The sequence below is a fragment of the Embiotoca jacksoni genome, unplaced genomic scaffold, assembly GCF_022577435.1.
Source record: "Embiotoca jacksoni isolate LCO1_2020_lvr unplaced genomic scaffold, fEmbJac1.0.p SCAF_66, whole genome shotgun sequence".
Lineage (NCBI taxonomy): Eukaryota > Metazoa > Chordata > Actinopteri > Embiotocidae > Embiotoca > Embiotoca jacksoni.
Window position 1 is genome coordinate 398,309 of NW_027185421.1, and position 15,779 is coordinate 414,087.

Below are 15,779 nucleotides of genomic sequence, written 5' to 3' on the forward strand. Positions count from 1 at the left end.
TTCAGCACATGAACTTATGGCCCAAAATATAATAATGATTTTTATTTATTTTATTTGGATTTTAGCCAACTCACGCTGACACAGTCCATCTTCTGAGGTTTTAATGCTCGGTGTCAGAACTGTGCGAAGGTGAATCTGTCTTTCTTTTTCTTTTTTTTTTTTGGAAGCTATCAATTTCCGTTTGCTTCCCAGTCTTCGTGTTAAGTTATTGCCGAAGAGAGCTTTTCTTCTGATACCTGGAATGTGAAGAGAGACATCAATTTCATCTTTAGATTCAGCGGAGGGCAAATAAGCAGGTTGCCAACATGTCGGAGCGTAGCCCAAAAAAATAGCACCCCGCGATGCTTTCCGATAGCAGCGTGTCAGTTTCCTGACTGATGCGGCTGGTTGTCCGTCTCCAGCGACGTTACAAAACAGTTCATGAGTCTCTGCCTGCGAAACAAAATACTGGCTCCAGCTGTGGATAAATGAAGGGGGGAGGAAGGGGGGGCACCGGCAAACAAAAGAAACGTGCGCCGTAAAGCAAAAATAAATACGCCGATCGGCTGAAAATGATTCTGGCGGTTCTCTGATGGAACGGACGTCGGCCAAACTGGCGGGCACAGAAACGCTGGCTGACACCAACGCCGAACCTTTACTTGAACTTTTTGCTGGAAAACCTCTCGGTCCGGGTCGGCCATTGAAAAGCTGCCCAGAGAAGCAGGTGTGATGCCCCCCCCCCCCCCCCACCTCTCTTTTTCAAGACAGAGCGAGCCACTCGCTGTGATTTTCGGGTTTGTTTTGTTGCCTGGCGAACCCCGAGCGGAGCGGGAGTGGGCGGTTCGTTAATTGCGAGAGAGCGGAGAGGTCGCCGGCGTAAACATTACTCACCAGGAGGGACGAGGTCGGCCGTGTCGTAAACAGGTCACAGATTATTTCTTGTTCTCCTTGGTGACGGCCCGGGGCTCCACGGGACGTAATGTGAAAACCGATGTTGTCGTTTCAGTAACAACTAAAGATGGTTTCAGAGCTTTAGCTGAATGTCTAAAAAAAAAATACAACAAAAAAAAAGGGGGTGGTTTCATGTTTGGGGGTTTTTTCCTCGTGATTGAAATGTAAAAATCATGTCTTGTTTCTGCTGTTAAATCAAGTCTGTTGGCGTTCAGACGATTCGAATTTGGAGGAATTTCTTGCCCGTAGCCGATTTCCGAGCTTCAACTTAAATGAAAAAGACTATAAATTAAACCCAGCTAATAAGTGAAGTCACCGTTCCCGCTTTCAAGTGGAGCCTGCAAACTTGAAATAAATGTTCCAGTCATGGTATTTGAATGGGGCAGCCGGGAATAATGGCCTTTTCATGCCAGATGTTTCGTCCTGAAAAAAAATCAGTTCCTCGGGGGCATCTGCAGGAGTCCGCTGAAACTCACACACACACACACGCACACGCACACACACGCGCACACACACACACACACACACACACACACACACTCACTCACAGGTAGAGGTCAGCTCCCCACAGGTGATCACACACTACATCAGCGAACACTCAATCATCCGCTGGCGACTGTAATCAATAGGCGGCGGCGCCGGGTGGATCTTGTCAGTCGGTAAAATGGCATTAAAAGAACTGCGGCAGCGACACTCGGGGAGAAAAGAAGAAACCTCCCAGCTGCTGGATGCCGTTTCGGTGTTCACGTCACTTTATATTTCAAAACACAAAGGATTAATTTACCGCGCGCGTCCAAGTAAATTAGCAATTTAAGTCTGGAGTTTTCCAAAAAGGGGGTTGTTCTTTCACGGCTTCTTGGAAAGCGTGCATCGTAGCGGCGAGTCAGCGCCCTCCGGTCCAAGAGCTTTGCGGTCTCAGATGGAGTGCGAGATCGACAGGCGGGAACCCGACCGAGCCAGGTCCGAGGCAGCGCTTTCAATTTAACTGTCGGTCTGCGTTACAGCAATCAGCTATCATCGCGAGCTTAAGGAGGAAGGGAGGTGGGAGGTGGGGGTGGGGGGGGGGGATGGAGGGGGTGAATCCAAGCGGGAACCCGCCGTGATGTCACCCTTCGGTTTCGTGAGCCGCCCTTTTTTTTTTTAGAAAAGGCCTCGAGCGATTCGGCCGTCGCCAAGAAGTGACCGTGGAGCGAAACAGCTGACTACATCTCAGGCCTGTCAATCAAACAGACACGCGCACCCCCCCCCCCCCACCCCATAAACACGGGCTTTTTGAGGGCTAATTTCGATTTAATGTTATGAAAGGTTAGAAAAAAACAAAAAAACAACCTCGGCGAAGGTTTAGGGGAAAAAAAAACCACGTCGGGTCGATGATCGGCGTTCGCGGGACCGTGTTTGCTGTTGCCGTGACGACAGAAGGTCGCATGCTTAGGCGTCGCTTTCAACCTCGTGTGCATTTCGATGCGGACGTCCCACTTCCGTGCATTTTATCTCCCGCCTCCTCCTGTTCGTCACCAGAGAGATCTGCACTCAGAAGATGCGGGCGAGTTTCATTATTGTGCTGCAGATTTCATAGCTGGAGTCAGTCAGCTGGAAGCTGGAAGTAGGAATGTGCCTTAAACCCCATTTCAAAAAGATTAATGGATGGATGCTCACAAAAACAGCCAACTATAAAAAAAAAAGTTTAAAATAAATAAATAAATAAAAACTGCATATATTTACATACATTTGAAGCAATTAGCTGAAGCTCTCAGACCGTATGTGGATCAGTAAATACGCCTCGGATCAGTCTCTGATTATTCTAACGTGAAAGATGTCTGAAAGTGTTTGTTTTTTTTCCCGGCGGGTCGTTACAGAAACATACCTGCTGTTTTTTCCGCCTCTGATTTACTTTCCGACCTTTCGCCAGAAGCGATCCGGGCGACGATGTAACCGTCGAAGGGGTTTTGTGTGCGGCAGCTGCCGACGCCTCCGTCGGGATGAATAAGAACCATTTATAATGCCCTCACAAAAATAGCATGACATAATTCACTATTGATTTGCTCTCCCGGGCTGGCTGATCTTCATTTCTGCGACACTGGAGTGCGGAGAACTCGGAGGCATTGGCATCGATCAGACGGTGCCGCCGAGGCAAAATTTCATTTTCGTAAATGCGGCGGCCGTCCGCTTGTATTCCATACGCTGACATGCGGTGTTGTTTTATGAGTCAAATATATCGATCGGCTGCCGTCTCTTCGCTCCTCCAAAGACCAGGCGTTTCTCTGGGAGCGCGGCGGCTCTTTGTACATGTTAATGTGATCTGTGAGAGTGGAGTCGAAGCTCCGACTGCTTCGCAGAAGCCCGACGACTCGGTAACACAGATGGGATTTGTTTGACATGTATAGAACGCACATAAAGTGGCATGTCATCGATAATAACTCGCGTCGTGGAGCAGTTTTACCATCATAAATGGAAGTCGGGGCGTCTTTTCTCCGGTCTAAAAAGTCCCGTCTGATTGGTCAGCTCCTTGTTTGGCTTGTGGTGGTCTTGAATCAATTATAGAAACGGTTCATTTTGTTGTTTGACTTTTAGTTTAAAACACATTAATCTCTGTATATATCATTTGTCATTGTTAACATTTAGAGACGTGGACCGTTTTCATTTTCTCCTAAAGTCTTTATTTTGAGAATGTATGTTTTGGTAGGGTTAGTTGATAGCAATATATGCTATATATCACAATAAAATTTAAAATCACTGTTCCTGTTTAACTACTTAAAGCTGCAGTGACTTTTACATTTAAATGAACGTGTTTCATTCAAGACAAACGAGTTCACACTGCTGATTAATGCCATCGTTAATTAGATGTCAGGTCTCAAAAAGCGGTATGTTTGGGGGGTGGGGGGGGGGCGTGTCTTTTTGATTGACAGGCCTGTGGTGCAGTGAGGTTTGTGCTGTAGGTAGGCGGTTCCTCGCTCCTCCCCCAGCTCGTCCAAATATGGTCACTTCTGGCTCCAAAGTAGCACCATGGCGACGGTTGACTTCACTGTTGGTTGCCACCGGTCCACATTATACATATTTAAAACAATATGTGGATTTTGTCGCAACTGAAACATCCTTTATGCTCCTGTTTGCTAAATGAGCTTTCTGTTCTTTAAAAACTGCCATGTTTGGATGGAAAAATGTCATACAACTCAGTTTTGTGGAAAAGTTTCTTTCAGGATCAACCAGCGATCAACCGGTTTAAGTCAACCAGGCTTCGACTCTGGTTCTCAATCTCTGACAATAATGAACAGAATTATTTATATCTAAATCCAGTTGTCATTAATTCACTGTTTGTTGCTGCACTGTGATTCACTTATTTCCATTTCTCAGCTTTCCCAGCACTGGAAGTACTCGACACACAGCACTTCATGTTTTTTTTTATGTCAGTAGTTTTATTTTATTTTCTTGAATAAAAGCAAACAAATCAAATTGAAATGGTCCTCTAAAGTCTAAATAAAAAGGTGCTCTGCCACCTGTTGGGCAAACATGACATGAATAAAACATCGCTCCCGAAATGATGGATTGGAGCAATAGGATTCAAAACAAATCGTGTATTTCTCTCCGCAGATGGCATCCCTGGATCGGCGCCGCTGCCGCTGTCCCCCGCGCTCGGACCGGCACAACCCTTGTTGGCGACCCCCGTGGCGCCGGCGCCGCTACCCGCGGACCCGCTGACGGTCCCGAGCGGCACGGCGGCCGCGTCCCCGGAGACTACCTCAGCCGCCGGGGCAGACGAGGGCCCGGCGAAGCTCAACTCGCCCTCGGAACCGGACCCGGAGACCGAGGCCGAGCCGGAGACGGAGACGGACGCGGAGACGGAGACGGAGGATGAGAAGGCCCGGCGCCTGCTCTACTGCTCGCTCTGCAAAGTGGCGGTCAACTCGGCGTCGCAGCTGGAGGCTCACAACAGCGGTAAGAGAACAGATCTACTTCTACACGCTAAACATTTTTTATTCCACGACGTCTAGTTTCATGCGGACGTCATGGTGCTCTACGTGGAGGAGGGTTGGTGTCTGCCGCGTTCCTTCGGTGCTCTTTGTCAGCGTTGTCTCAAACAATCATTTTCAGCCCAGAAAAAAAACATGACTCTGCAATTGTTGTGGGTTTGTCGCTGGTTTCCATGGGAACCTTGTATAAAACTTTGATGATCAGGTATTGTGAGAAAACACGGATTGTTTTTCTGACTCATTCTGTCAAATAAATTTCTAATAGCACGTTCAGACAGACGCTGAGAGGAAAATGACAAAACACATCTATCGTTTCATAGAGGAGTGTTTCACTGCTTTCAACCACACCGTCATTATTTTATTAGATGAGCATTTTATTGAGAGTTTGAACAAGGGATGGATTAAATGAGGAAACAAATATGTATTTATCAATGTAACAAAACTATAAAAATATAGTAGTTGCATTAGATTTCCCAAGTGAACTCAAACTCCCTCATGAATGTAAGTAAGTAAAGTTTATCTGTGTAGCACTTTTCACAGATATAAAATCACAAAGGGCTTTACAATAATAAAACAGTCCACAGACAGCATGACAGCAGTCAAATTAACAGTTCAAATCACAACAACAGTCACAATAACAGTTCAAATCACAACGTCACAATAACAGTTCAAATCACAACAACAGTCAAAATAACAGTTCAAATCACAACAACAGTCACAATAACAGTTCAAATCACAACAACAGTCAAATTAACAGTTCAAATCACAACAACAGTCACAATAACAGTTCAAATCACAACAACAGTCAAAATAACAGTTCAAATCACAACAACAGTCACAATAACAGTTCAAATCACAACAACAGTCAAATTAACAGTTCAAATCACAACAACAGTCACAATAACAGTTCAAATCACAACAACAGTCACAATAACAGTTCAAATCACAACAACAGTCACAATAACAGTTCAAATCACAACAACAGTCACAATAACAGTTCAAATCACAACAACAGTCAAATTAACAGTTCAAATCACAACAACAGTCACAATAACAGTTCAAATCACAACAACAGTCACAATAACAGTTCAAATCACAACAACAGTCAAATTAACAGTTCAAATCACAACAACAGTCACAATAACAGTTCAAATCACAACAACAGTCAAATTAACAGTTCAAATCACAACAACAGTCACAATAACAGTTCAAATCACAACAACAGTCAAATTAACAGTTCAAATCACAACAACAGTCAAAATAACAGTTCAAATATCGTTTAAAATCACAACAACAAACAAACAAACCAGGACAGTAGCGGAGAGATAAGCCAGTAAAGGGATAATAAATAATAAAAAAAGCAAAGCTGACATGAACTCACTGATCCAGCTTGTATTAAATCCTCTCGTAATTCACCCACTCAGACGACTTTTTTCTAACCACGTGACCGTCATGGCGTCCAAATTATGTATACGTGTATTATTGCTGCTTCTGTACCGACCGACCTGCTTTCCTGTTTCAACCTGCAGGTACGAAGCACAAGACCATGCTGGAGGCCCGGAGCGGCGTGGGCTCCATCAAGTCCTTCCCTCGGGCCGGAGTCAAGAGCAAACTGGCCCCGACGTCCAAGGCGGCGACGGGTCTGCAGAACAAGACGTTTTTCTGCGAGACGTGCGACGTCCACGTCAACTCGGAGACGCAGCTCAAACAGGTGAGATGGACGAACGGTCAACATGGTTTTGAAATTTAAAATGAAGCAGGCTCAGCTAACAAAGTCTTTCACAGGAATATCAGGGAATTTTAAAAACTCTTTTCCAGACAAGGAAAGTCAGAGAATTTTATAATCTTTTTTTGGGCCAAATCATGGAACATCAGGGAATTTTGTTGGCATGTTTAAATTTTAATTGCCATTTATCAAAATGTAATATTTCCCATGTATGTAGCTACAAAGTTAGTTTAACTAGTTATTGTCCGTGTGTAGCTTATTAACTTGGGCGCTAATTAGCGTTATTGTTAAATGAATTTTTTGCCTCTGCAACCAGTATTTAGACATTTATTATTTTGTAATTTGAATTCTAATGTCGTTCACCATGTGTACGAACACACCAGACACCAGGGTTTCAACGACAGACCAGGTTAAAGCAGCGAAACACAATTACATGCACTATAATAATCAGATTACGGTAAAAACCTGCATTTACCTGCAGCCGTTAATCAAATCTCTTCCCCCGACCACCACATTTCTGAAGCAAGGATGGCGTGTTTGAAGTGTGTTCGTGAGGATTTACATTGATGATACATTTGCCGTGTGCACGTCTGAATCTTTGGTAAACGGCTCCTGATTTAGTCCCAGATTTCACTTCCTGTGCGTCACACCTTTATGTGACATGAATTCTTGCAGAAACCTAAAGAAATCTGTTTAAAATACCTTAAATATCCAATAAACTGAGTTTCTCCTGGAGAAATAAAGTTAATAAAAACAAGAAAAACACTTTTTTTTTTTTTTTAAAGTAAAAATGGAAGTTAAAATCAGGTTTCCATGGAAAGCAGAGAAAAGACAAAAATGTCATTGTGACTCGTCTGAGAGTGCGAGTTTATCTTTGTAGTTCAGGGCTCTTCACAAAAGCCTCTTTTCTTGTAGCTGCTGATCGTTCTGTCATCGGGTGGGGGAGGAGGGGGGGGCGACACTCACAATACCTGAAAAACCTCTCGGTTTTGTCTCAGCTAACCTTGAGATCTCGCACTGAAAACAGGCTTTGTATAAATTTTTCATGCGAGGAGAAATTTTGCTCTGAGCGGCAGCGATCCTCGGTGAAAAAAACAGAAGCCGCCGTGACGAATTTCAGTTACAGCTCGAAAAAAAAAACAGAAGAAAAGTGTGATTGTTAAACCCACCGCGAGGACCTGTGAAATTTAGACAGACAGGAATCTGCCTTTTGTTGTCAACGTGTAGCCACGCTGAATTATTTATTGGCTTGAGGTTACACAGTATTTCTGTACGTGTCAGTCCGGATTCTTGTCTTATTTATTTTAAAACCCACTGGCTGTTTCCAATCTTGCAAAATTAGAAAACCACATGTGAATTTAACAAATAATGTGTCGTTCAGTAGGAGTTCACTGCACTGGACCTTTCCCGCTGATATCCTGTATTTTTAAATGCATTTAAAGTGGAAATAAAAACGTGTTGTTCGTTTATCACCCCACTAAACATGTTATTTACCACCCAGCCCAGTTTCGATGATTTAAAAAGGTTTTAATTAGGTCCGAAAGTTTGGGAAAGAATAAGCAGATCTCTGCTGTGAAACACTATGGGCGTGTCCACTGAAGATGCCGAAGCCACGCCCAGTCACGGCAAGCCCCGCCTTAAAATGGAGGCTTCCTCTTCTTCTTAGCTTCATGGTCAAGTTAATTTTTTTTTGTTGGTCGATACAGTCAAACCAACCACATCAGTTTATTAAACTGAGTATAAATGCAGAATTATTGTGTTTTTTTTCTGTTCTGTTTTTTTTTAATACCTTTAATGTGAAAAGTTGATTTTTATATCGCGTTAAAATAAAGCGACATGCTGCGACCAGCATATTATATTCTCTACTCTATTTCTGTTTCACTTTATTTCTTTTTATATATTCTAAAATGTTCCTTTATATGTGAAACACTGCATGGAATTTCCTCGCTGTAAAACATTTCTCATAAAAGGTGCTTTACAAGTAAAGTTTATTATTATTATTATGGTTATTACTATTATTATAGTGTGACTCCCTCTTTGCCTCATTTGAAGCTCATTTTCGGTCTCGTTTTTTTTTTTTTCAGCACATCAGCAGCCGGCGTCATAAAGACCGAGCGGCAGGTAAACCGGCCAAACCGAAGTACAGCCCGTACAGCAAACCGCAGAAAGGCCCGACCAAGCAGCCGGTGAGTCAAAGCACTGATCTTTTCGTCTCGTCTCTTCTCGTCAGGCTACTTTCGGTGTCGAGTGTCTCGACTCGGGTTTCGCGGGGGGAGAGGATGTCGGACAAACCTGCGACGTAAAGCGTTTCCTTGTCAGCGAAGAAATCCTCAGAAAGCGCGCTCCGATAAATCACCTTCAATCCACTCGACAAGCGCGTAACTTCTGTGAAATGTCAGCTTTCATAACCGGATCACCTGCTACGCAGCTTTTATTAAAAGTGTCTGGCAGCGCACGGCGTGATTTAATACCAAAAAACCTGATATTTTATTGACACGAATAGCGCGGACGGAGGCTCGTCTGAGCCAGGGAGGTGGAGGAATGCAGACTCGGGTGGATTTCTGTTTCGGAGGTGATTGTAAATGTCAGTTTTAACTTATTGGGAGGGCTTCACCGTGTGGTCTCCGGCTGCACGGCGGTTCGTATTAGTGTCAAGGCGAGCTGACAAACCACAGAAGAAGAAGAGGAGAAGGAGGAGGAGGAGGAGAAAGAGGAGGAGGAAGAGGACACTTGAACTTTCCTGAGGTCGTTGTTTTAAACTTTCTGCTGCTCGCTGTGCCGGGATGTAAACCAGCAGGAGGGAGGTTCCTCTGTCTTTGTGTGTCCGCGCAGGAGGACTCAAGACGGTACTTTCTTTTCGTTTTGGCTCCCGCCTCTGAGGTGGTCCTCTCCCCGTTGCCATAGGAACCGCACTGACGTTGGTGTTCAGCGATTGGTCGAACGCAGGAGCAAACCCGCCGTGTTTAAAACGCTGTGCAAACAGTAAACTAACAGTAAACTACAGTTTCAAACAGAAGCGGAAAGAGTTTCAAATGGAGGCAAACAATAATGTAAGTCCAGGCTTCATTTAGCCGACAACACATCGGAGGAAATGAAGCGTGACTTCAAACGGACGAAGAGAAATATCGCTCCGTTTACGAACCGAGGCTCGAACCCTGAATCTTCCTGATAAAAACAATACCTATAAAAAAATAATGGCAACATAATACAATAAGAGCCTTTTTGGGGGGTTTCTGTCTCATAAAACACAACAGGGCTTTTAGTAAAAATACAGGAAGTGTTGAAGTTGTATTAAAAGGCGCAAATGGGAGCCGATCGTAACCGATCGTTCATTTCGGGAATCAGTTAATGCATCTTAAATGGGATTATGGGAAATTGGACCGTTTCCATTTGTTCTTATTGGCCATCTTTGGATCTTAAAAAAAAAAAAAAAAAAAAAAAAAGTTAGATGATGAACCTGAATTTTAACCGGATCGAGAAAATTGGAAACTGTTTTTCCTCAATTGGACAAATAAGCGAAAAACGCCTTCAGAAGCGAATTATTAGCGAGTCACTCGGTGGCGGGTTGGTGGGATGGACGCGTGGGTCCAACACGGGGAAACGAGACATTTTACAAAAAGGCCTCCGAGAAACAGCGTTCGTCTCATCCCACTGTTTGCCTGAGACGGAGCGCCGGGGTTAGCAGTGTGGGGGAAATGACTTCTTCCTGAAACCCATCATTGACTGAGTTAACGGAGAGGAGCTTCTCTGATGAGCGCCGAGTAAAGAATGCTTCCCATCGGGGGTGGGGGGAGGGTGGGGTGTGAGGGGTGTGGGGGGGGGGGGGGGGGGGGGGGTTCGACGCCCGAGTCCATGATTGATAACCCGTGACAGCCGGCGCCGCCGCGGCGCCGCGAGAACGGAGCTTTTCCATCACTGATACAGAAGATTAAGCCGGATAACTTTTGGCGCCCTTTTTCACCCGATTAGGTCGATGTTGGAGTTTGCGGCGCTTCGAGTGCGTCTGTCATTTCCTCTTTTTTTTTTTTTTTTTCAATTTAAACTACACGACTTCACCAATTCTCTCATTTTCACTACAAAAGGTTTTGACGTCGGAATAATTGAATCTGTGCTCCCAGCAAAAACACTGACACAAAACTCTTCTAATTATCAGGCTGATTGGGCGCATTTGAGGTCTATAAAAAGAGGCGAGCAATTCCCCCCCCCCGCCAAATTCCCCCCCCCCCCCATGCCCTGATGTCCAATTTGCAGGTACATTGGTCAAACAACGGAGAAATAATGAAGGGGTTGACATTTTCACCGCCACCGCTCGTATCGGCGCTCGCGGTTTTGCAGATCACCTGGAACCGTTTCAGCAATTAGCGGCTGATTTCTGGCATCTGTGCGATGCCCCGTTAAGCTCTTTGGCCCCCGAACTCTTCGCAGCTGTCGTTAAAACCAACCGCAGTGTTTTTTTTTTTTTTTTGTTTGTTTTTTTTCGATTTATCCGGGTTTTTCTGGTTATGCAGCAAATTCACAGGTTTTAAAAACCTCCATTGTTTTGTGTCGAGGAGCCGTCTGAGAAAACATTCAATAACTTTGTTTTTAGACACTGTGGTGTCAACAAAACCGTTTCTTTTATTATCGAGTCGTTCGAATCTGCAAATATATATTGCCGACTTTTTCCAGTGATGTCATAGTTTTGCATTAAATATTCACGTTGTTTTGTCCGTCCTGTGTTCGTCCGGTTGACTGTATTTTGTGTTTGTCCACCAGGTAAAGTTGATCTTGGGGAAGGAGCGTCCGTGTCGGCCTCTGACGGCTCAGATCCTCCCGGCCCACCTGGCGGCGGTGGCGGCGGCCATCAGCAACTCTTTCACGAACCGCGCCAACCACGCCGCAAGCCCCGCCCTCTTCCAGACACAGACCCTCCCCGCCGCGCTGCTCCGCCCGGCCCCGGGGCCTGTCAGGACCTCCCACCCACAAGTCCTTTTTGCCCCATATTGACCCATCTGACTCAGAGGCCGGCGGGCGGGAGGGCGGGCAGGCGGGGAGGGGAAGGGAGGGGGCGGAGTCGAGGACCAAACAAACGCGGGGGGTCGACCCAGACCGGGGACTCGTCTCGGCGTCTGCGCTCCTTCTATGCATCTGGATTACCGAACATCTTCACGTCCAAAACCTTTTTCTGAGTTCTGTCCTCGTGTGGATTAACCGACATTCCTCCCGCCGGATTTATTTCTCTTATCTCACTGGACTGTACGTGATTTTTTTTTTGTGCCATCCCCGCGGCCTCATTCTCCAACCCCCCCACCCCCCCCCCTACCCCCGTCACCCCCCACCCCCCAGACTCGGACCTACATTGTACTGCAATAATATAAAAGACAACCCCTCCCCCCCCCCCCTCTCCTTGTGAACTATGCAGAGTCATTATTTCATGATGCAAGGCACAGTGTGAGCTAAACATAACGGTAGGGATCTGCTTCTTTTTTTTTTTTTTGTGATGCTTCGGTGGAGGATTACCGTCACTCATAATTTAAAAAACAAAAAGGCTGTTGCTGGTCGTGAGAGCGAGTTAGGCCCCTCCTCTGTTCCTGTTTGCACTTTAAGCCCCGCCTCTGTTGATGTCCTCATTAGATGGCTAGACTGTGTTAGACGGTTAGTGTGTGTTGTACTGTGCGTTTTTTTGTATTCGTCCTTGGATATCGTGTGTGTGTATTGGGATGTGTACGTGTGCGTGCGTATGTGTGTGTGTGTGTGTGTGTGTGTGTGTGTGTGTGTGTGTGTGTGTGTGTGTGTGTGTGTGAGAGAGAGAGAGAGTTGTCCATCCACCATCCCAGTCGATATCCAGCACACATCCTCACTGACCGGGTCTCGGGCCACAGGGACCACAAAGGCTTGTCTGTGTTAAGTGTCAGTGTGTACAAGGTGAACAATTTCAAATAAAAAGAGCCCTAATTTGTTAAAGCTGGTGGAGAATTCACTGGATGATGTCGAACGCGTGCGGTCCTGGTGCCGAAATGTTCGCCCGGTATCACCGGAGCCAAACTCACCCGGAAAACAGATTTCAGCATCATTGCACTTGGCCACGCCCACTGGCCACCGATTGGTCCGCTCTGTGAAAACGAGAGTCTCCAGACCATAATCACAGCAAAGAATGAAGCTGTATGCTAACTCGTACGTAAGTATCAAAATATCGACATTTTACACATCATCATCCAGTCCGCCACGATTTCTAAACGCTTCGTGCGACGTTTTCCTTGATGAAGAACCACATTCTGACCGTCCTCCGCCGACGACTCAGAAAACTCACAGATTTGAACGTAAACCGCGATCGATCCGCGTCATACTTGTAGCGTTTGAAAAATATTTACACAAACTTAAAAATGGTTCACTCTTGTTGTTATTCTGTTTAGATATAATTCAACACACGGAGCTTCACTCACACAAACGAACACCTGCTGAATGTAAAAATACAGAATTAAGATTCTTCTCACAGCCTCGTTCTCACTGCTAACAAACATGTTTCTGAAGGATGTTCTCTCACCTCGGTGTTTAACTGCAGACACGCTCCTATAATCCCGATGTAAATGCCGCTGCTGGCAAATTAGACTCTATTAAATTATTTATAGTGTATTGTATTCTCTCAGAATGAGCACGCAGAGCGGATGTGTCCTTATCTCGTAATTCGATGCAACAGTTTGACTGCGACGGAGCTGAAAGATGATCTGTTGGAATGTTAATGCAGCAAAGATGATGATGTTCATAATTACCTGAATGCAGTCGGGTTTACCACAACCCGTCGGCCCCGAACACGCGTGTTGCTACTGCAGATGTTCAAAAAAAAAAAGTCATTAAGCTCTGAATTACTGCACATTTGGTGGTCGGTTAAGTGTTGGCGGCAGCCGGGCGGAGCATGTGGGATCGAGTCTAAATAAACTAGAGAGTGTGTGTTTATGGTAATGAAGGAATATGTCGCCCAGTGAAATGGTGACGCTCACTGCTGTGTTTACAGAACAAAATGATAATTGCGTTCTTCTTTTGGATAAAAGACTTCTCCGTCTCCATTCTGTCTTAAATGCTGTTGAACCGAAGTGATCCACGTCAGAAGAAGAGATGAAATGTAAAGGGAGCAACAGGCTTACAGTACAACTAAACATTTAATATTCATCTGAAGACACTAAACTGTCCGTATATTTTAAAACTGTATAATTTAAAATTATGAATGTGACGTAGCTTTACAAAACAGTCTGTGACTGTAATATAGAAACCAAAGGTTACATCTGCTGTCAAAATAAGAGCCTTAAATGGGTTTTTTTAAATAATATGAATTCGAAGTGTGTATAAAACTAATTTACATAGTTTGCAGTTGCAGTCCAGTTGTTCTGGTTAGCTGGCATGCAGTTTGTTTTGATGGTGAGAGCAGAGCTTTGCAGACTGTAAATGGGGAGTTTATAAAGTGAGTTGTTGTTTTTTTAGGTTACTTTATGCCGTTAACGCTTTTAGCAGTTTCTGTTGAGGGAATTGTTTGCGGAAACATCGCAAGAATTTTTACAAAATTGCAAGATTTTTTTAAATTGGATAGACACAAATTCACACACACACACACACACACACACACACACACACACACACACACACACACACACACACACACACACACACACTATCAATACACCCATGATGTCTGACATCCTCCATCTAAGAAATAACCTCACGGACCGAAGGAGGTCGGCTTCAGTATTTTTGGATCGACCCCAACTCACCACGGCAACAGAACTCACACGCTTCATATTAAACCCAGTTCCTCCGTCAGGGAACTTTTCCATGAACCCACAACTGAATGCATCCACCCCTCGTTTGGAGCACATCTACCCCCAAACTCCCCGACGCGTGAAAGCAGTCCGTACAGCCAGATGACAGAGATTCGGTTCCCCCGAAGCCCCCGCGAGCTCTCCAAAACCAGTACAAAACATCTGAGAAAGAGGCCGTTTGAGTTCCACCGGGCCATCTGAGGCCCTGGCCCTCTGACAACCGGGCCGTTTGAGGATCAGGCTGAGAACCGGGCCGTCTGAGGATCAGGGCCGCTGCTCCGCGAGGTGAATCTCCGGCCACCATCTCGATTCCATTCAATCCCTGCGGAGCGATGATCACAACCATCTGTAAGTGGGCCGCCGAGCCGCTCTCGCTGTTCAGAGGAGCTCTCAGCAGAAAAAAAAACAAAACACAGGCTGACTCTTTTCTCTCCGTCAGCAGGGAAAACGCTGTGAACAGCTGGATGTCCAACCGAGCGAGAACTGGAATGTAGATGTCGAGTGTGACTCAGAACAAACTCACTTTCCGGCTCCAGTCGATGAACAAATTGAACCTCAGCAGAAGCTTGTTTCAAAATAATGACTTCAGTAATGATGACATGTTTTTTATTATTATAAATTCAACAACCAACAGTTGGTAAATAGAAGGTGAAACAGGAAAAGCAATATTCTCAGTGTTCCTGTTTATTCATATTCATACATTACATAGTCATCAAGCTGGGGAAGTGATTCCAGCAAAAGTTAATCGCTGATTGATTTCATATCAAATATCAAGAAGAATAAAACAACAAGAGAAAATGTAACTTCACCTCAGTGGAAAAGACAGATATGAGTTTCTATATTTCTGCATAAATACGAACTAAAACATCATCAGATTTGCACACAAGTCCTAAAATTAAATAAAGAGAACCCAATAAAACAAATGAGATGGAAGTTTTAAACGTGGTCATTTATTTATTGAGGAAAATTAGCCATATCTGTGAGTGGCATCCGATATTAGACATATTTGAGTGAAAAAGTACAAATTAAAAGGGGAAGCTCAAAGATTAGCAGCTAATTTGAAGGTGAAATTAGATTCAGGTGTTTTCAATCAACGGGATGACAGTCAGGTTGAGTGGGCGGCCGTGTTTTTATTTAAAGAACAGGAATCTCAAAGTCTGAGCTGCACAACACTTTCTGTTTTTGGAAGTTTATCAAGGCGTGAAAAGAAGAGATTTATCTGAAAGAAAGTTGATGTTCATCAGGCTGGAAAAGGTTAAAGAAAATATCTGTAAGGAGTTTGGACTCCAACAATCAACAGTCAGACAGATTGAGTGCAGATGGAGGAAATTAAAAAAGCGTTGTTATCATCTCCCGGAGCAACAA

General features: G+C 44.7%; 1 protein-coding gene across 1 annotated transcript in view; it reads left to right on the top strand.

Moving 5' to 3' along the window:
* znf385d (zinc finger protein 385D) overlaps nt 1-13,922 on the top strand; it is a 67,554-nt gene extending 53,632 nt beyond the window's left edge. Inside the window, exons 5-8 of the mRNA XM_069175358.1 lie at nt 4,519-4,863; nt 6,428-6,609; nt 8,709-8,810; nt 11,380-13,922. Of these exons, the coding sequence (XP_069031459.1) occupies nt 4,519-4,863; nt 6,428-6,609; nt 8,709-8,810; nt 11,380-11,610 (860 nt within the window). The 3' untranslated portion in view covers nt 11,611-13,922. The remainder of the gene's footprint in view (nt 1-4,518; nt 4,864-6,427; nt 6,610-8,708; nt 8,811-11,379) is intronic.
* The last annotated feature ends 1,857 nt before the right edge of the window (nt 13,923-15,779 follow it).